General features: G+C 41.4%; 1 protein-coding gene and 1 long non-coding RNA gene across 13 annotated transcripts in view; one reads left to right on the plus strand and one right to left on the minus strand.

The window, feature by feature from the left end:
* The window catches only part of LOC113626185 (uncharacterized), a 77,576-nt gene that overhangs the window by 24,031 nt on the left and 33,354 nt on the right, over positions 1 to 20,191 (plus strand). For both annotated transcript variants that reach the window (XR_003435079.1, XR_003435078.1), the window contains exon 3: positions 16,708 to 16,785. This is a non-coding gene — a long non-coding RNA (uncharacterized LOC113626185). The remainder of the gene's footprint in view (positions 1 to 16,707; positions 16,786 to 20,191) is intronic.
* The window catches only part of MRTFB (myocardin related transcription factor B), a 281,537-nt gene continuing 269,168 nt past the window's right edge, over positions 7,823 to 20,191 (minus strand). For all 11 annotated transcript variants that reach the window (XM_027117339.1, XM_027117340.1, XM_027117338.1 and 8 more), the window contains 2 exons: positions 15,665 to 15,725; positions 7,823 to 13,534 (listed from right to left, as the gene is read on the minus strand). In XM_027117339.1, coding sequence (XP_026973140.1) covers positions 12,999 to 13,534; positions 15,665 to 15,725 — 597 coding nt within the window. In that variant the 3' untranslated portion in view covers positions 7,823 to 12,998. The remainder of the gene's footprint in view (positions 13,535 to 15,664; positions 15,726 to 20,191) is intronic.

Genomic DNA, 20,191 nt, shown 5'->3' on the forward strand with positions numbered 1-20,191 from the left:
TTGTCCCACAGGTCTCTTAGGCTGTCTTCATTTCTTTTCATTCTTTTTTCTTTATTCTGTTCCATGGCAGTAAATTCTACCATTCTGTCTTCCAGGTCACTTATCCGTTCTTCTGCCTCAGTTATTCTGCTATTGATTCCTTCTAGTGTATTTTTCATTTCACTTATTGTATTGTTCATCTCTGTTTGTTTGTTTTTTAATTCTTCTAGGTCTTTGTTAAACATTTCTTGCATCTTCTCAATCTTTGTCTCCATTCTTTTTCCGAGGTCCTGGATCATCTTCACTATCATTATTCTGAATTCTTTTTCTGGAAGGTTGCCTATCTCCACTTCATTTAGTTGTTTTTCTGGGATTTTATCTTGTTCCTTCATGTGGTACATAGCACTCTGCCTTTTCATCTTGTCTGTCTTTCTGTGAACGTGGTTTTTGTTCCACAGGCTGCAGGATTGTAGTTCTTCTTGCTTCTGCTGTCTGCCCTCTGGTGGATGAGGCTAGCTAAGAGGCTTGTGCAGGTTTCCTGATGGGAGGGACTGATGGTGGGTAGAGCTGACTGTTGCTCTGGTGGGCAGAGCTCAGTAAAACTTTAATCCGCTTGTCTGCTGATGGGTGGGGCTGGGTTCCCTCCCCTGTTGGTTGTTTGGCCTGAGGCGACCCAACACTGGAGCCTACCCGGGCTCTTTGGTGGGGCTAATGGCGGACTCTGGGAGGGCTGATGCCAAGGAGTACTTCCCAGAACTTCTGCTGCCAGTGTCCTTGTCCTCACAGGGAGACACAGCCACCCCCCGCCTCTTTAGGAGACCCTCCAACACTAGCAGGTAGGTCTGATTCAGTCTCCTGTGAGGTCACTGCTCCTTCCCCTGGGTCCCAATGCGCACACTACTTTGTGTGTGCCCTCCAAGAGTGGAGTCTCTGTTTTCCCCAGTCCTGTCGAAGTCCTGTAGTCAAATCCTGCTAGTGTTCAAAGTCTGATTGTCTAGGAGTTCCTCCTTCTGTTGCCGGACCCCCAGGTTGGGAAGCCTGACATGGGGCTCAGAACCTTCACTCCAGTGGGTGGACTTCCGAGGTATAAGTGTTCTCCAGTTTGTGAGTCGCCCACCCAGCAGTTATGGGATTTGATTTTATTGTGATTGCGTCCCTCCTACCATCTCATTGTGGCTTCTCCTTTGTCTTTGGATGTGGGGTATCTTTTTTGGTGAGTTCCAGTGTCTTCCTGTCGATGATTGTTCAGCAGTTAGTTGTGATTCTGGTGATCTCGCAAGAGGGAGTGAGAGCACGTCCCTCTATTCCTCCATCTTGAACCTATCTCCTCCCTTCTCATTTTCTTTTGTGTATATTCTCCACGTATTTTGTTTGTAGTGGTTACATTTAACATCCTAAACTTATAACAATCTGTTTAAACTGATAACCATTTAACTTTGCTCACATACAAAAATTCTACTTCTTTACAGCTCCTCTACACCCACCTTTGTTATTGATGTCACAAATTACATCATTACATGTTATGTAATGATCCTTTGTAGATTTAGAATTATTTTTATGCTTTTCTCTTTTAAATCCTATGAAAGAATAAAAAGTGGAGTTAAGATCCAAAGTGACAATAATAGAGGTTTTTACTTGTCCATATATTTATCTTTACCAGAGAACCTTATTTTTCATAGGACTTTGAGTTACTGTCTAGCATTCTTTCATTTCAACTTGAAGGAGTCCCTTTAGCATTTCTTGCAGGGCAGGTCTAGTGGTGATAACTCCTTTAGCTTTTATCTGGGAATGTATTAATTTCTTCCTCACTTTTGAAGGACACTTTGTTGTATATAGAATTTTTTGTTGACAGTTTTCTTCATTCAGCACTTTTTCATTTCCCCCCCCCCAGTTTTATTGAGGTATAATCAACTGTATATATGTAAGGTATATTTTGATATACCTACACACTGTGAAAGGATAACCATAGACAAGCTAATTATCACATCTATTACCCACATAGTTACCAATTTTTTTTTTGGTGTGTGATGAAAATACTTAAGATCTACTCTCTTAGCAAATTTCAGTACAATACAGTACAGTATTGTTAGCTGTTTTCACCATACTGTATGTTAGGTCCCCGGAGGTTATTCATGTTATAAGTGGAAGTTTGTTCCCTTTGACCAATAGGGCGCCATTCCTTCCCCTGCCCCTGATAGTCACCACTCTACTCTGTTTCTGCGAGTTTGGCCTTTTTAGAGTCCACATATAAGTGAGATCATGTACAGTATATGTCTTTTTCTGTTTGACTTATTTCACTTAGTATAATGCTCTTGGGTTTTATCCATGTTGTCACAGATGGCAGGATTTCCTTCTTTTATAAGAGTGAATAATATTCTTGCATGTGTGTGTATCACATTTTCTTTATCCATTCATCTGTTGATGGACACTTAGGTTGTTTCTGTATCTTGGCTATTGCAAATAATGCTGCAATGAACATGGAAGTGAAGATATCTCTTTGAGATACTGATTTCATTTCCTCTGGCTATATACCCAGAAGTGGGCTGGCCAGACCATATGGTAGTCCTATTTTTAATTTTTTGAGGAACCTCCATACTATTTTCCATAAAGGCTGTACTAATTTACATTTCCACCAACAGTACACAGTGGTTCCCTTTTCTCCTTATCAGATACATGGTTTGTAAATATTTTCTATTCTGTAGGTTGCCTTTTCATTTTTTTGATTGTTTGCTGTGCAGAAGGTTTTTAGTTTGATGGAGTTCCACTTGTTTATTTTTGCTTTTGTTTCCTGTGCTTTTGGTATATCTAACAAGTCATTGCCAAGGCCCATGTCAAGGAGCTTTTCCTCTGTTTTCTTCTTGGAGTTTTATGGTTTCAGGACTTACATTTAAGGCTTTAATCCATTTTGAGTTAATTTTGTGTGTGGTGCCAGATGAGGTGAGGGTCCAATTTCATTCTTGTGCATGTGGATATTGAGTTTTTCCAGTAACATTTATTGAAGACACTGTCTTTCCCCCCACTGTATATTCTTGGCTCTTTTGTCATAGATTAGTTGACCATATATGTGTGGGTTTATTTCTGGGCTTTCTATTCTGTTCCATTGATCTGTGTCTGTGTTTTGTTGTTGTTGTTGTTGTTTGGCTATGTTGCACAGCTTGTGGGATCTCAGTTCCCTGACCAGGGATTGAACCATGGCTGTGGCAGTGAAAGCCCATAATTCTAACCACTAGGCCACCAGAAACTCCCCTATTTATCTGTTTCTATGCCAATACCATACTGTTTGGATTACTATAGCTTTGGAGTATAGTTTGAAAACAGGAAATGTGATGTGCTTCCAGATTTGTTGTTCTCTCTCAAAACTACTTTGGCTATTTGGAGATCTTTTGTGGTTCCATACAAATTTGAGGATTGTTTGTCCTATTTCCATGAAAAATGCCATTGGAATTTTGATCGGAATTGTACCTGTAGATTGCTTTGGGTAGTATGGACATCTTAACAATATTAATTCTTCAAGTCCACGAGCATGGAATATCTTTCCATTTATTTGTGTCCTTAGTTTCTTTCATCAGTGTCTTATAGTTTTCAGTATACAGGTCTCTCACCTCCTTGGTTAAATTTGTTTATTTTAAAAATTTTATTTATTTTTGGCTGCGTTGGGTCTGTTGCTGCTCATGGGCTTTCTCTAGTTGTGGCGAGCGGGGGCTACTTTTGTTGCTGTGTGCGGGCTTCTCATTGTGGTGGCTTCTCTTGTTGCGGAGCATGGGCTTTAGGCACACGGGCTTCAGTAGTTGCAGCACGCAGGCTCAGTAGTTGTGGCGCATGGGCTTAGTTAAATTTATTAAATTTATTCTGAAGTATTAGGCTGGCCAAAAAGTTCGTTCGGGTTTTTCCATAACACCTTACAGAACGAACTTTTTGGCCAACCCATTATTTTATTCTTTTTCATGAAATTCTAAAAAGGATTATTTTCTTAATTTTCTTTCTCATAGTTCATTATTGGTGTAGAGAAATGCAACATATTTTTGTATATTAATTTTATATCCTGCAACTTTACTGAATTTATTAGTTCTAACACTTTTTGGTGGACTCTTTAGGGTATTCTCTATAATGACATGTCATCTGCAAATAGTGACAGTTGTACTTCTTCCTTTCCAATTTAGATGACTTTTTTTTTTTTTGCGCAGTATGCAGGCCTCTCACTGTTGTGGCCTCTCCCGTTGCAGAGCATGGGCTCGGGATGCGCAGGCTCAGTGGCCATGGCTCATGGGCCCAGCCGCTCCGTGGCACGTGGGATCCTCCCGGACAGGGGCACGAACCTGTGTCCCCTGCACCGGCAGGTGGACTCTCAACCACTGCACCACCAGGGAAGCCCCTAGATGACTTTTATTTCTTTTTCTTGCCTAATTTCTCTGGCTAGGACTTCCAGTGCTATGTTGAATAAGTGGTAAGAGTGGGCATCCTTGTTTTGTTCCTCATCTTAAAGGAAAAGCTTTCAGCTTTTCTTTCTTCTTGAGTTAATTTTTGGTAGTTTGTGTCTGTGTAGGAATTTGTGTATTTTATCTAAGTTAACTAATTTGTTGGCATGCAGTTGTTCAATGTATTCCTGTGTAATTCTTTTTCTTTTTAAGGTTTTTTTTTTTTGGCCGCGCCATATGGCATGCAGGATCCTTGTTCCCTGACCAGGGTTTGAACCTGCACCCCCTAGAGTGGAAGTGCAGAGTCTTAACCACTGGACTGCCAGGGAAGTCCTTTATTTATTATTTTTTTTTAAAATAGGAACTATTTCCAACTCACAGAAAAGAATAGGGAGAGGGCTTCACTGGTGGCACACTGGTTGAGAGTCCGCCTGCCGATGCAGGGGACACGGGTTCGTGCCGCGGTCTGGGAAGATCCCACATGCCGCAGAGCGGCTGGGCTCGTGCGCCATGGCCGCTGAGCCTGCGCGTCCGGAGCCTGTGCTCCGCAACGGGAGAGGCCACAACAGTGAGAGGCCCGCCTACCGCAAGAATAGGGAGAATAAAGAAATCAACTGCCAGTAAACAAGTGTTAATATTTTGCTAGATGGCTATAGAATTACTAAAGAAATAAATAGAAAAAATAAATAAAACATTCAATATTAATTGAAGCCTACTTTAATTCCTGCAATCTAATTCCTTTTATTTCCACAAGTATCTTGAATCTTGATATTGACACGAGTCCTTACCACCCATATTTTTATATTTTATATAAAAACGTGAACAGCATTGTTGATTTAAAATGTTACTTGAATTATGTAGGCTTCATTCTGCACTTTTCTTTCCCTCAGCATTTTATTTTGAGATTGATTTACATTGGCACATTAGATTTAGTTCATTTGTGTAAATTGCTGTGTTTAAATGTTCGCAAAATGAAAGGCATACAGGTCGTTTTCAGTGTTTGCTTTGTAAACTAAGCTTTCGTGTTAATTCTTGCACGTGATTGCCTGTGGGCATGTGTTTCTCGAGGATGAGTATCAAAAAAGTTGAGTTGCAGAGTTTGTATCTTCAACTTTACTAGATATTGTAAAATTGCTCCATGAATGCTGGGTTTTGGGGTGTGCTCAAGTGGCTCCAGGTACCCAGCCCAAGGAGGCAGTTTTGTGAGTCATTGTGTGTGGCCCCACCTGTGGGCTTCACTTAAGATGCCCCAGTCTTGTAACCCAGGTTCTGGTTGGAGTTAACCTAGTACAAGCCGTACTTTGTAAAATGTGTGAGATTGAGGAGACTTGAGAGATGCCCAGTTGGGTGAACCTCATGATTGACAGGAACTAAGTCTGCTATAATCAATTGGTTTTGTCATGTATCTGAACAAAGACGTTGGAGTGAATGTACCGAGTCTACAGAAATGATCTGGGCTCTGGGATGTCAGAAGCTTGGTCTCAAATCCACACTGCTTTCTTTGTAATTTCGGGCAAGACATTTTCCTTCGCTGTCCTTAGTTGCCACATCTATTAAATGGGGATAGGAAGAGTTCCTTGCTCGTAGACTTATTAAACGAGGGTTTTATACATAAAGTGTTTGGCACAGGGCCTGGCATTTAGCAGCATCTACTACATTTGCTGCTGTTTCTATTAACCTGTCTCCACTTGAATTCCTGTGCCTTGGCGCTATGTACCAGGGACGTGGGGAGAGTGAGTACGCACTGTGGTTACCGCCCATAGGGCCATGTCAGCAGCTTCCTCCTGGAATGATCTGTCACACGGTCATATCCACCAGGGGCAGTCAGTTGATTAGTGGCCTCGTTTTTTGTCTCAGTATACATTATGGGTTGTCATAAAAATTAGCAGAAGAGATAGCCAGGATGTCCAAATGGGGTTTCTTTCTGAAAGTTAATATCCATCAGAAAGGGAAGCTAAGCTACTTGTGGAAGGAGGGGCAAAGGAATGGTCGTGAGGTGACTTGGGAAACCTTCAAGAGGATTATGCGGCATATAAAATTGTTGGTGACATGTGGTCTACATCTGTCCTGAAGGGGTCTTTCCTAGGCGGCATTCATTTCCAGCCATCACGAAGTGTGTGGGTGTGTCTGTGTTTACAAGTGCTTTTGTAGTCCTGTTGACTCTAGAGCAAGTGTGCTGCAGAGGATTACAAAGGTGCTAAATGATGACTGTGTCCACTATCTAAAAGGCTTTCGAAGGCCTGTATTACCCAAAGAAAACAGAACTATCTCCAGAAGAGTCTTAAGCCCCTTGAGGTCTGGGATTCTTAAATGCTCTGCTGTCGACCCTTCCAGACTGTTTCCCAGCACTTCTTGGCCAGATTCTGTCCTTCAGCCCAACTCCGGCATCTAGCCCTCGGCCTGGCACAGAGCAGGGCCTCAGCCAAAATCTCTTTCTTTACTCTGACCTCACCCAAGTGGTTTTTCTCTGTTTGGAATGTCCTTTACACGTCCTAACACATCTCTTCCAGCACCTTCCCTAAAGCTCCCAGCTCTGTCCCTTGCTCATTCCTGGGACTGCCTGGGGCACTGTCTTTGTTCCCTCGGACATGATTTTCTCTCCCCGAGGGGAGGATCTTGGCTGGTAACATGTGATGTTACAAATGTCTTAGTCCGTTGGAAGCATCATCTACTTACTGGTCTGTTGAGGCTGCTCCCTTGGTCCCTAAAGGTAGCGGATAATGAACATTTTGTTGTATTTAGGCAGCCAGTGATCTTTCTTTTCTCCCTCTCTGAGGGTGATATGACACCACTTTCATAGTCAGATATTGATATGAAAGTTTGGGCTGTTAGTCAGGTTTACCCATTACTGTTTTATGTCATCAAAACTCTATTTTAACCATGGGCTTCTGGGTTGAAAATCAAATGCCATCTTACTAAAATAAACTGAATTCTAAAGACCATTTCTTTAGGTCTATAAAAGCACCTCATATAAATAGCTGCTTCTGAAATGTGGCTGCACTGAAGGATTACCCGGGTCTTTTGGGAATCTTGTTGGTGGCTCATTTATTACTGTCAAAGCGAGAGCCCGTTTTCCCCAGGCACGTGTGTAACACCGACCCCCGGGGGACCACAGCCTTCGGCACGTCTCTCATTCGGGGTTTCCTTATGATTGTGGGAGAATGCACATGGTTTTGGTGTCAAATCTTGTCATGGTCAAGTTCAGCTAGGTACCTGTTTCTATTTTGTATCCCACGATCCTGGACCTGGGGGAGGGGATGTGTGCACTGGATGTGTGATTCACAAAACCTGCCTCAGCACGCCCGCTTGTTGTGTCTGGTGACTGCTGTAAGGCTTGCTCTGAAGGCAGTGTCTCCTCCCCACCTGCCCCCCCTCAGCTCTCCTGACCCATAGCATGTGGTCTTTCCTCTGCGTAGTAAGAATCATAGTACATCAAAATGTTTTTATTTGAGACACAAAAATGCAAAATTGCTGAGATATCAAACATTTCCCGATCAGCTACAATACGGCCACTATGTACAAAAGATCTGATGATAAATGTGCACACATATAAAAATACCGTATGCATTACCTATGTACAGTACATGTGCAAAATGTATGGCATTCAAACATGACATGGAATTGATTTCAGGGGTGCAAACAGCAAATACAAAGGCATCATGGTTTTTCTTTTAAAAAAACAACATAAAGGCAATAGATGAATGGACCCCCGATTGCCATAGTTTTTTATTAAACTAGTGCTTTGATAAGCAGGGCTCTGCAGATTGGTATCTTTCTCCTTTTTTTCATAGAGTGAGATGCTAAGACATAATGTGACAATGAAAATAAGAAGAGAAACACCTATCACATCGTATTTCTATTGCAAGCAAGAGAAGAAAACTAATTTGTAGGTAGAAAGGAAAAAACTCTGTATTACTGCTAAATACGTATTATTCTTAACCCAACAAAACAAATCTATACTATTTTACATGAAAACAATAGAGAAATATCTACATCTTTGTGAAAATTATAACCTTAAATGGATAATACCTTTTTGGGACTGATTTTTGAGATCTCATTAGTCTCAAATTTTAAATAAAAAGTGCCTCCTTTTGGCAAATACTTGGCAATGCCTTTGGTTCCATTGAAGCGAGTTTGCATTACTATTAGTTATTCGAGGTTAAGTGCTTTTGGTAGCAACTAAACCCTTTCCTAAATGCTTCCTCCTCCTCCTAAATCAGCAAGTTTCCTTACAGCATAATGTGGAGAGGTAATCGTTATGAGTCTCGGTGATTCTATGAACTTGGTTAAAGCTTTGTCTTAGTAGTTGGCACAAAGCTCTGTTGAACACGACAGCTATGTTGAGATCGCCAATGACATGTTTTATTTGATTCCAGACAGCACCTTGCAGATCCGAGATTGCCATCCTCTTGTCACAGAATCGTGACATTTTCCAATGATTCACAGAGCAACGTGTTTGCATGGAGGGGAAGAGCTCTTTTGTAAACATGTGCAGCTTTTTGAATTACAGGCCTCAAATCAGAGATTTCAGGCAGAAACCCTTTGCAATGATGCATTTCCTCAAATACTGCAAGAAAGGGTGAATGGGGACAAACATAGACCTGCTTATTGCCATGCAGTCACTTCACAAGTAAAACCGTAGCTCAGAAACATGGCTGAATGAGCAAGTTATCAAAGGTTTGAACCAGGAAGAAGAATGACTACATATTAATTGTTATTTTCCAGTTTTGACTGAAACCACTTAAAAGATGCGCTGAAATGCAGTTAGGATGCTCTCCAGATACACATTTCTGCACTTGTGAGCTGTGTTCCTTTGATAACCCTGACCTTCCAGTTAGTGTTCTTTGAGAGAGTGGGCTAATTTTGTGGCCTCCAGGCAGGGGACACTTTGCCTGGTGTCCTGCTCTGGTGCCAGTGGTCGGGACTGATGTGGTGGTGACGGATGGCGACACGCAGAGGGCTATTTGCGAACCTGCTGTGGAGCCCCAGGTGGCTCTGCTGGTGGACACTGACAGCTAGTCTCTTGGAAGTTCTTGAAACAGCCCCTGGCTGCCACCCTCCACCTGGCTCATGGCAGGAGCCACCAGATGGGCCCCAGAAACAGCACGAGGGTGTGGCGCAAACCCGGCCAAAGGCTGTTTGTGGACAGTAAAGGGACGGTCCCGGCACTGTTGTGGCTGGTTTCAGCTTGGGAACTGCGAAAGGGCTCTGGAGAAAGCTGTGTGGCCTGGAATGATCTGGGGTTGATCTGGGGTAGAGGAAGCCTGAGCCAGCTTTGGTGACAAAATGGGTAACACTCCTGATCCATCATCACTCGGGGTCCACCGGCTGCACAGCTTGTGGCGGTGCCCTCTACAGGTGGCAGCTTGGGGGGCGACACCACACTGCCTTTGCCACGATTCTGAAACGGCACTTCCGTGGCTCACACAACCGTGCAGTTTGTAGAAAGGAAATTTTAAGTAAGATCTCTTTTTGTGCCATAAAGATATGCATATAAAACAAACAAATAGCATCTGAGCAAGAAGTTCCATGAATTCAGACTACATCTATGTACAGATATGTGGCAGATACTATACAGTAGATTGCACATTTCAGGAAAAACACTAGAACGTGAACCACTCACACTGTCCTAAGAGGTTTCCTAGTACATGCTTTGCTGAAACGTACAAGATGACCACATATGCCTGAAGCTTCGGTGTAACTTTCTATTCCTCGCGTCCTTAATGACAAGACCTGATACCTATATACACTAGCAGGGTAAGCTTGATACTACTGTGTTTCAGGAATATTTAGGAAATAAGACTGGATAGGAGATCGTGTTTCTAGGAGTTGGTTTTCTGCTCGGCAGTATGCTATTCTGCAGAATGGTACACGACAGCACCACTTCTAAACCACACACATGAACACCTGAAAATCCAACCAGCGCTTCTGCCCTCTGTTTAAAGGGCTGTGAAGCTCACCTCAAACCCAAGACCGTCCTCTTTGGTAAACACACGCCTTTCCCATTGCGCTTACCGTCACGTTCACTGAGTTAGGGCAGAGGGGCTGTGATCACAGAATGTCACCTTTGGTCACGTCACACGCTGCGCACGGTCTGTGTCCTTGCTCTAACTGGAACATTAGCTGAGACCCTGGTGAGCAGCACTGGTGTCACAGAGGCCCAGCTGGCTGCTCAAGCCAGGACGGAGGGCCGGGTGGAATGCCGCGAGTAGGTGGCCGGTAGAGTCAGTACTAGAGGCCCCTTGCCTGCCTTTAAAGGAAATGCTGGTACGTGAAGGTCTGAACACACATGTGAAGTGGGCACTTCAGCAAGTTGTAGTCAAGAGACCAGGCTCATGAGATGGCATTCTTTGTAATGCAGTGTGTATTTTTGGAGAGCAACCTTCCTGTGGCATGTTTCAAATCTATTTCAAAAAAGCAATAAGGGGAGCTGAGGGCTAGAGAACAATCTATGTACACAACTCGGGATGATGGAAACAGAAAGTTACTCAACAAGAGCCAGCACCACTAGCTGTTCAGTTGCCTCCTGCTGACTCACTGATATTTGGTGCTAATTTAATAAGCCATTTAAATCTGAATGAAGATGATGCTTAGAGTCTAAGTGTGGACCACATAAGCCCCAGACAAAAACCCAGGGCCCAGACTTCCCCTAAGAAAAGTACCTTTCCGGGTCAGTAGCCCTGCCCCTGGCCACAGGGCCTCCGAAAGGAACTGACTCGAGATGCACGTCATGCCCAGGACGTTAACTGTCCCATTGGGCTTGGTCAGATGGCGGCGCTGTGGTTAACGGTTACTAGCTCCCACATGTTGGATTACCAATTGCTAAACACTCGAAGTACCTACTGCAGACCACACTGCATGACTGCCTCTGCCTGAATCATCCAGAAGCACTTTCCAGTTGGGAGGGCTTTCAACTGAGGGCTCGAGGGCTGTGGGCAACTGAATACTGGGAAAATGGACTTTTCTTACATGTAGTAAAATTTACAAACTGAAATAAAAATATACAGTAAGATCAGTTCTTAGGCAAAACACAAACCCAGAAATGATTCACAGACTGTTTCCAAGTAGTGGGTCAGGTTCCCACAGTGACTTGCAAGAGGCAACTTTCACCATTTAACCACCCAGAGAAAAAACCTGACCATATGTAGGGTTTATACAAGGTGAGGTGGAGAGCACAATGATGTTATGTAATAAAAACCTCCACACTTTGGGGTAGATTTCAGGTGGGTTTTTTTTCAGTTATTTATATTTTATCATATACTTACTTCAATGACTAGCTTGATTGAAATAATCTTGGAAATCCTGTGATAGTTGGCATTTTAGAAAATTATGAAACTACTCAACAAATCTTTTTTCTATATAAAAAACTAATAAAACCTCCAGTTTTTCAATCTTCAGCTTGATGATATAGTGAGAGCTCAGGTATGACATCCAGTTACAAGCCTGTAAAACAGTAACCAGGGATAAGCGACAGAGAAGAGGACGGCCAGGGCTGGGTCCACTGGCCAACCTGGCGACACTGTCTCACCTGTAACCGTTGTAGGAATGTCCTAGGTTGATGACAAGACTTCTCCCTTGCCTTCTTTGCAACTCACCAGCTCAGAAATATATTTTACGCTAAAGCCTTTTCTTGGTTCTTTGAGATGGGTCTGGTTACCTGAAAGTTAGTCAGCAATTCTTTAAATACGGAAATACGTGTGGCTCAAGTACTCCAGAAATATTTGAGTTATTACAAGAAGTGGGACCACTGGGTACCTAATGCCTTACTCCAGTGTAGGCTGTGCACATCACAATGTCAGAGCACACGTACAGATGTCTAAGATACACATTAAAATCAACCTGACCAACCCAGAGGGCTGCAGATAGAATTGTCAGTGTTGTCAGCACACCTGACGCTTACGGTGGCTTGGTTATGACAGTCTTCTGTAGACACTGTCTGGCTATGGTGGAAGATCTTCCATTTCAATTTAAATTCGGAGATCTAAAGTAAGATTCCCCAAAATCACAAAATAAACTATAACACACACAAAAATTACATTGGTTTCTGAATGGAACCAAAAAGTCTTCAGTGGGAAGCTGTCACTGAACTGGCTGGTGCCGACCACTGCCCTTGACCCCTGCTGCATCTGGGGCTGGGCTCAGGCCATTTCTAGGAAATACCCTGTGCAGTGGTCTCTTACCTCCCTTCTTTTTGAGTGGAGCCGTTTGCCTTTTATTTAGGGTCTCAAAGTGACCACAGAGGTTTAAATGTAGCTGATGACCAGAGGCCCTGGTGTCACCGCCCTGCACACATTACTCTGCTTCATGTTTTTATCTAAAGGTACCTTTTATTCTTTACTGAAGTCTGGAGAAACAGATAAGTCTTCTTGGAGTAGTGTTTTTTCAGAAGGCTCTGTGCTATATTAAATCGTAGACATTCACTGCTGGATGCAATGAAATGTTTTCAAACTTGGTTTCCAGCCTCTGACCATCCCTCCGTTCTTTCTGTGACAACATATTATAATTGCAATGATGCAACTATGGATCTGTCTCTAAAAACTGACCTTCTCCAATCACCTTCATCTTCTTGACTCTCATGGAATCTGGGATGAGAAATCTGTGCTGTTAGTCCCATGGCAGTGGTAGGTCCTGTGGGTCTAGGAAGTCGGCAGAGAACATGCTCGGAGCAGTGGCGCTGAGAGGAGTGAGTCCCGATGACGTGCCGGGCATGGTAATGTCTAACCACTCCATGTTGTCCAGGTTCGAGTCAGAAAGGTCAAGGGACAGGCAGGGAGTACTCGCAGCAAACTGGGCCTCGGAAGTTTCCATGGGTGAGTGTGAGTGGTCCAGCACGCCTGAGTGACTCAGCAGGTCGTTCTGGAGATCCTCTATCAGGGAGAAGGGTTCCCTGTCCTCGCTGCTGCTTTGCAGTGGAGCAATTTCACTGGCTGAAGGCAAAGTGCCATCCAAGAAAGCTTCTAGTTGGTTCTCTAAGCTGGCAGATAAACTGCTCATAGGTTCTAAGGATATGGGCGGTGCCATCTGGACTTGGGGTGGTGGCCGGGACACCACTGTGCTGACTGGCATTGTGGTGATGCTGGCTGTCACTGGTCTCATTTTGGAAATAGGAGAAGGTTCTTCTTTTATAGGAAGGGAAATCTCTGCAAAATAATTGAAATAATTAATAATGATTTAGTACCATTTAAACGTTTTTTATTAATTACCAGGGCAATTATTTTGTATTTTTGTGATGACTTATACACAGTCCATCTCAGAGTTAGGAAGAGGATGCTGTTGGTCAGGTACAGTCCTAGATAATAACCTTTAGGATGATGGATATTTTAGTTAAATAGATAAAACATTTAAGCTGATAACATTCTGATATGCTTTCCATTCTTTTTAGTAAGAGTAAGCGTTAAAAGCAGTCTCTACCACCAGGTGGGAACCGATGGTTTTAGATTATTTGATCCTTTTCTTATTCTCAGTCATTCCAGGCTGAAGACAGGCTCCTGTCTTACCCTCTACCTTGAATCTGCTATTACAGCGACACACCACCCTTACAGTGAATGTCAAAGTGGATACCCTGAGTTTGTACAGGCATGAAGTACACCCTTAATATTATGAAAGCTCTAATTATATTCTTTTTTTATCATTATAGTTGAACTGTGTGCTGAATTTAGCCATTTACATTCTATATAAAGTCCTTAAAAGATACAATGTTCCATGTCATTTCTGAGTTAAAGCTAACACATCTTTTCCAAGATGAGGTGGATTACCTTATTTTTCTTTTGTCTCATTTTCTGAGTTCATATAAAATCTTGAGGATTTGGTAAATGTCTTAATTGAGCATTAATTACGTGTTATTCCTTGCCAGATCAAGTAGCAAACTAACGGACCATCTGCTATAGATACCAGTGTTCACTTAGCTACATATATTTGAATAAAATATCCTTTCCACTTTCTTGTGAGTATTTGGTTTCATTTATATGCAGATACACTAGGAAACGTATTTAATAATCGCTCTTACAATTCAGTGATTGGGATGCATAAATAAGTGAGAGAAAGAACTTACAACCTGATTGCTATATGTGAACTGTACACTGTGGGCACTGCCTGTGTTTTAGGACAGTTATGCTGCTCTTCATTACCTGTTGTCACCTCTAGAATTGTTCTGAAAGCTGAAAGTGCAATCTAAATAATTAGTTTTACAATCAACTATTTAAATTTCTGTTCTCATTATTACTGGTATTAGTTAGTATACAATAAGATAAAATAATATACTCATTGGATACTTTGCCATAAAAAATCATCCCTTTTAGAAAATAACTCAATTGTTATTTTGTTACTGTGACTTTGTCATATTTTAATTTCCAAGTTTAGGCTGTAAACATTATTCTTTTTAATCATTTCCAAAAGTATTTTCCCCAGATTTGGCAAAAAGCATTTTATTATTGTTTTTAACCTTAAATTCAGGCCATGGTATATCTATTTCTTTAATTTCCATAGCTTAGATATACATCATGAGTTTAAAAAGAAAATGCTATTTGCACATGTAGATCTATAGTCAAATATGAAGAATTTTCTGTGTTTGTCAAACATTACGACAAAATCATTAAGCTCAAAATCAAACAGAACCTGCTACGAATGGAGAAATTTTGATCCCTTTAAAAACCTGAATAAAACTCTTTCACCAAGGTAATTTGAGAATACTTTAAAAATATTCCAAAATAGCATCTGAAGCTTTGAAATACTGATTTTATACTTATTTTTAAAGATAATAAGCTGAGGCAGAGAGATCCTTGATTTTTTTTTTTGTGGTTAATGTCCCTTATCCCTTTTTAAGATGACAAATTGTAAAAATCTAAGATTTTCAATCATATGTAGAAAGTGCTTCCCTTTGAATTTTAAGAAAGTTACTAGAGCCCAAGCTAGGTAACTAGGTTTTATGAAACTAATGCACAATGAATTTTTATCCCATCACAACAACATTTACGTGGAGTAATTTTGAAGTTTTTCAATGTGGTCTTTAAATCTGGTTCTCCTGAGCTATTTTGAGGTAGTCTATCAACAGGCATACATCTATTGCTAAGTCTATTAAATTACTGTGTTATAGTGAAACAATGGCTTTTCCTTCATTTTAATCACCTAAATTTAACAGATTTAAAAGAGTAAACTGAGGTAGAATTAGAAGAATATGTTTCTCACTACTCAGATACGCTGTGAGCTCTAGAGGAAAACTTTCATAAACCTGTGATAAGACCCCTATGGGGTCTGATGTGACTTTGACCCACCTCCGCTTTTAATGAGAATGTCAAAGAGGTCGTCCATCTGCTGACTGTGTGCATTGGAAATCTACAACAAAGGAGAATATACGTTAGCTTTCTTTCGTACAAACCTGGAAGCATTAGACAACTGGGAGCACTTACGGACCTTACAGAACATCTAGCCTAATCTATCATTTGATAATTTTGAAAACGCTGAGGTCACCTGAGACATTACACCATTTTCCCAATGTGTCGCAGCTGGTAAGTTGACAGAGTGAGAATGGGGTGAAAAAATTGTACAAAATCTAAGGTTTTTTTTTACCCAGCTCAGCCGACTTATACACTTATTTTCTGTCACTGGCTGCATTTTGAGAGGCCTCTGACACTTTCTTTTAAAAATGTCTTATTCATTTGCATTTATGTAAAAATATAAGGTATGTATAAAGGTGCTCATACTATATTTTTTCAGCTTTATTGAGTTACCTGACCTACAAAAAACTACAAAAGTATACAATTTGATAAGTTTTGACACATGTATACATCGACAAAACTATCAACACAATCAAGATAATGAACACATCCGTTTCCCCAAAAGTTTCCTCATGCTCTTTTGCAATGCTCCTTTCATCCCCAGGCAACCCAGTGATCTGCTTTCCTTGATTACAGATGAATTTACGTCTTCTAGAGTTTTATATAAATGGAGTCATACAGTATGTACTTTCTTTAGCAGGGGGAGGGTAGAGGAGGCTTCTTGCATTCAACATAATAAATTTGAGATTTAACCATGCTGTAGAGTACAGCTGAGGAACAGTTCACTCCTTTTTCTTGCTGAGAAGTATTCCATTGTATGGAAATATCACAGTTTGTTTGGATTGTTGGTATTTTTTGGCTATTACAAATAAAGTTGCTGTGAACATTTGTGTACAAGTCTTTGTATAGACACAACGCTTTCTCTTCTCTTGGGTAAATATTCAGGAATGGGATGCCAGAATCATAGGGCAGGTGTATGTTCAACTTTCTTAAGAGATGGCTGTTTTCCAAAGTGATCATATTGTTTTATATTTCCACAGCAATGGATATTTCCAGTTGTTCTCCATTCTCGTCAACACTTGGTATGGTCAGTCATTTTAATTTTAGACATCTAACAGGTGAGTAGTGGTTTTAATATGCATTTCCCTAATGAGTAATGATGTTGAGCATCTTTTCATGTGCTTACTTGTCATCTGTGTATCTTCTTTGATGAAATGTCTGTTCCCATCTTCTGCTTACTCCAGAAATTCTCATGCATACTGTTTGCATGGTATATCTTTTTCCAATCACTTACTTTCAACCTGTGTCTTTGTATTTAAAGTATGCCTCTTGCAGATGCATATATTAGTTATCTATTGCTGTATTACAAATTAGTCCAAAAAAACTTAGTGGCTTAAAACACTGAACAGTGATTTTCTCTCACAGTTTCTGAGGGTCAGGAATTTAGGAATGGTTTAGATGGACAGTTCTGGCGTGGGGTCTTATAGGATGTGGTAGTCAAGATGCTGGCTGGGCTACAGCCATCTCAAGGCTGGAGAATGTCCTTGTAAAGGTGACTCACTTCATGACTGACAAGGTGGTGGTGGTTGATGGAAGGCCTCAGTTCCTCTTCACATGGGCCTCTGCAGAGCGCTGCTGAACGGTCCACACGGCATGCTCCCCACAGCTAGCAGTCCAAGAGAGCGCAAGCGGGGTCGCTTTTATGACCTAGTTTCAGAAGCCACACACCATCTCTTCTGCCAATTCTATACGTTAGAAGCAAGTCACTAAGTTCAGCCCAGGGAGGGATGTCAAAGAATTTGCAGATGTATTTTTTTTTTTTTTTTTTTTTTTTGCGGTACGCGGGCCTCTCACTGTTGTGGCCTCTCCTGTTGTGGAGCACAGGCTCCGGACGCGCAGGCTCAGCGGCCATGGCTCACGGGCCCAGCTGCTCCACGGCATGTGGGATCCTCCCGGACCGGGGCATGAACCCGTGTCCCCTGCATCGGCAGGCGGACTCTCAACCACTGTGCCACCAGGGAAGCTTCTTTATTAGTTATTTTAAGTATTATAGCTATATATTTTATAAGCCCCTCAAGACAGTGTCATTTCTTATAATGCAGGTTTTCTAGTAATGAATTCTTAATTTCTCCTTACCTGAAATTCTCTCTAGTTCACTTTCATTCTTAAAGGATATTTTTACTTGATATAGAATTGTGGGTTGACAGTGGCCCCACCCCCAGCCCCCCACAAGAACTTTAAAGATGTTGTTCCATTCTTTTCATGCTTCCATAGTTTCTGATGGAAAGTCAGCCATAAATCAAATACAGTTGACCCTTGAACAACATGAGGGTTAGGGGCACTGCCCACCACCCTCAAGCAGTTGAAAATCTGTGTATAACTTAATTTTTTAAAATTTATTTCTTTTATTTTTTAAAATTTATTTTTGGCTGTGTTGGGTCTTCGTTGCTGCACGTGGGCTTTCTCTAGTCGTGGCGAGTGGGGGCTACTCTTCGTTGTGGTGCGCGGGCTTCTCACTGCGGTGGCTTCTCTTGTTGCAGAGCACGGGTTCTAGGTGCATGGGCTTCAGGAGTTGTGGTACGCAGGCTTCAGTAGTTGCAGTGCGTGGGCCCTAGAGCGCAGGCTCAGTAGTTGTGGCGCACAGGCTTAGTTGCTCCGTGGCATATGGGATCTTCCTGGACCAGGGCTCGAACCTGTGTCCCCTGCATTGGCAGGAGGATTCTTAACCACTGTGCCACCAGGGAAGAGCCATGTGTAACTTTATAGTTGGCCCTCCATATCCATGGTTCCAGCCAACCACAGATTGTATAGTACTGTACTATGTATTTATTGAAACAAATCTGTGTATAATGGACCTGTGCAGTTTAAACCGTGTTGTTCAAGGGTCAAAGGTGGTTGTTAAAGGGTCAACGGTAGTTGTTACCCTGTGTGTATTGTACGGCTTTGCTCTTGATGCTTTCAAGATTTGGTCTTTAAATTTGGCTTCCAGCAATTTTACTGGGATATGATGAGGCCTTCTGTTTATCCCATTTGGTGTTCATTGAGCATCTCAAAGCTGTAAACTTGTCTTTCATCATATTTGTAAAAAATTTGACCAGTATTTCTTAAAATATTTTACCTGCCTCATTCCTTTCTCTTGTCTCCTGGGACTCCTATCATACCCATGTTAGACTGTTTGATGTTAAATAACAGGTCTCTGAGGCTCTGTTCACCTATTTTAACACATTATTGACCGGAGATGTATTAATACGTCTTTTGTTACCCGAACATTATTGACTGGAGACGTATTAATACATTTTTAGAGAGTGATACAATTAATATAACTGTGCGAAGTTGTTAGAGCTTAAAATTGATCAAGGGTTCATTATACAACTTACGATTGTCCTTATCATTCACATTTCTTCCTCTGTTAGGTTTTGTTCCAACCTTGTGTCTATTATAAACGTAAAATTTTCAAAAGTGACGCATCGCGAAATTTTGAGTGAAGAGTTTTTCAGTGAATTTTATGCATATACTTTCTCTGATTGTCTGAGCGACATATATACTAGTGTCTCAGAAGTTCTGATAGTACTTCAGAATATAGTTCTGATTCAGATGATGTGACTGTTGGACCAACAAAAAGACAAAAACCCTTAGTGATGGATACTGATATGGAAAGTGAAAATGAAACTCATGGTGCTGGAGAATGCTCCTTTGCTTCTACAGAAGAGTGGATTGAAGACAACATTTCATGAAAATTAGAAGCCTTTACAGTGTGTCAGGTGTAAATACTGAATGTAATACCCCACGAAGTGGTAGTGAAATAACAGAATTAATTTTTGGCCGGCCAAAATAAAAACTGCCAGCCACAGGCATTAATTTCTGCAAAAATCCCATGGTCAGTAATGAGTTAAAATCTTTTTTTTTTTCCTCTGTTATTCAGATTGGATAAATTCTATTGATCTTTCTTCAAGTTCACTTTTTTACCTCTGCCATCTCCATTCTGCTAAGATCTATAATTTTTTTCATTTCAGACACTGTAATTTTCAGTTTTAGAATTTCCATTCATTAAAAAAAAGCATTTCTATATCTGCTTACGTTCTTTATCTTTTCCTTCATTACAGGTATATTTTCTTTTACATTATTGATAGTTATAATAGTTGTTTTAAAATTTTGTGTGCAAATTCTAACATTCAAATCAGCTGGGGGTTGGTCTTAGCTGATTGCCTTTTTCCCTTGAGAAAGGGTCCCATTTTCCTGATTCTTTGTACATTGCTGACTTATGAACGGCTGTCGTGGATATCAAATCGTGGAGACTGTATTCTGTCATTTTTCTCAGATGAATGGTTTCTTTTGTTTTAGTAGGCAGTTAACTTGGGTTGGACTTGAACCTCAAAATGTTTCTTGGGCAGAAGTTCCAATCTCAGGTCAGATCTTTTGTCTTTAGCTGATCTGCTACGACTCTACTCCCTACCTATGTGGCTTAGGGGTCAGCCAGAGATGTGGGCAGACAGAATCTGGGCATCTCCTCTCTCAGTTGAGAGC

This window comes from Aethalodelphis obliquidens, unplaced genomic scaffold, assembly GCF_003676395.1.
Source record: "Aethalodelphis obliquidens isolate GAN/ISIS:26980383/991018 unplaced genomic scaffold, ASM367639v1 scaffold18, whole genome shotgun sequence".
Classification (NCBI taxonomy): Eukaryota; Metazoa; Chordata; class Mammalia; order Artiodactyla; family Delphinidae; genus Aethalodelphis; species Aethalodelphis obliquidens.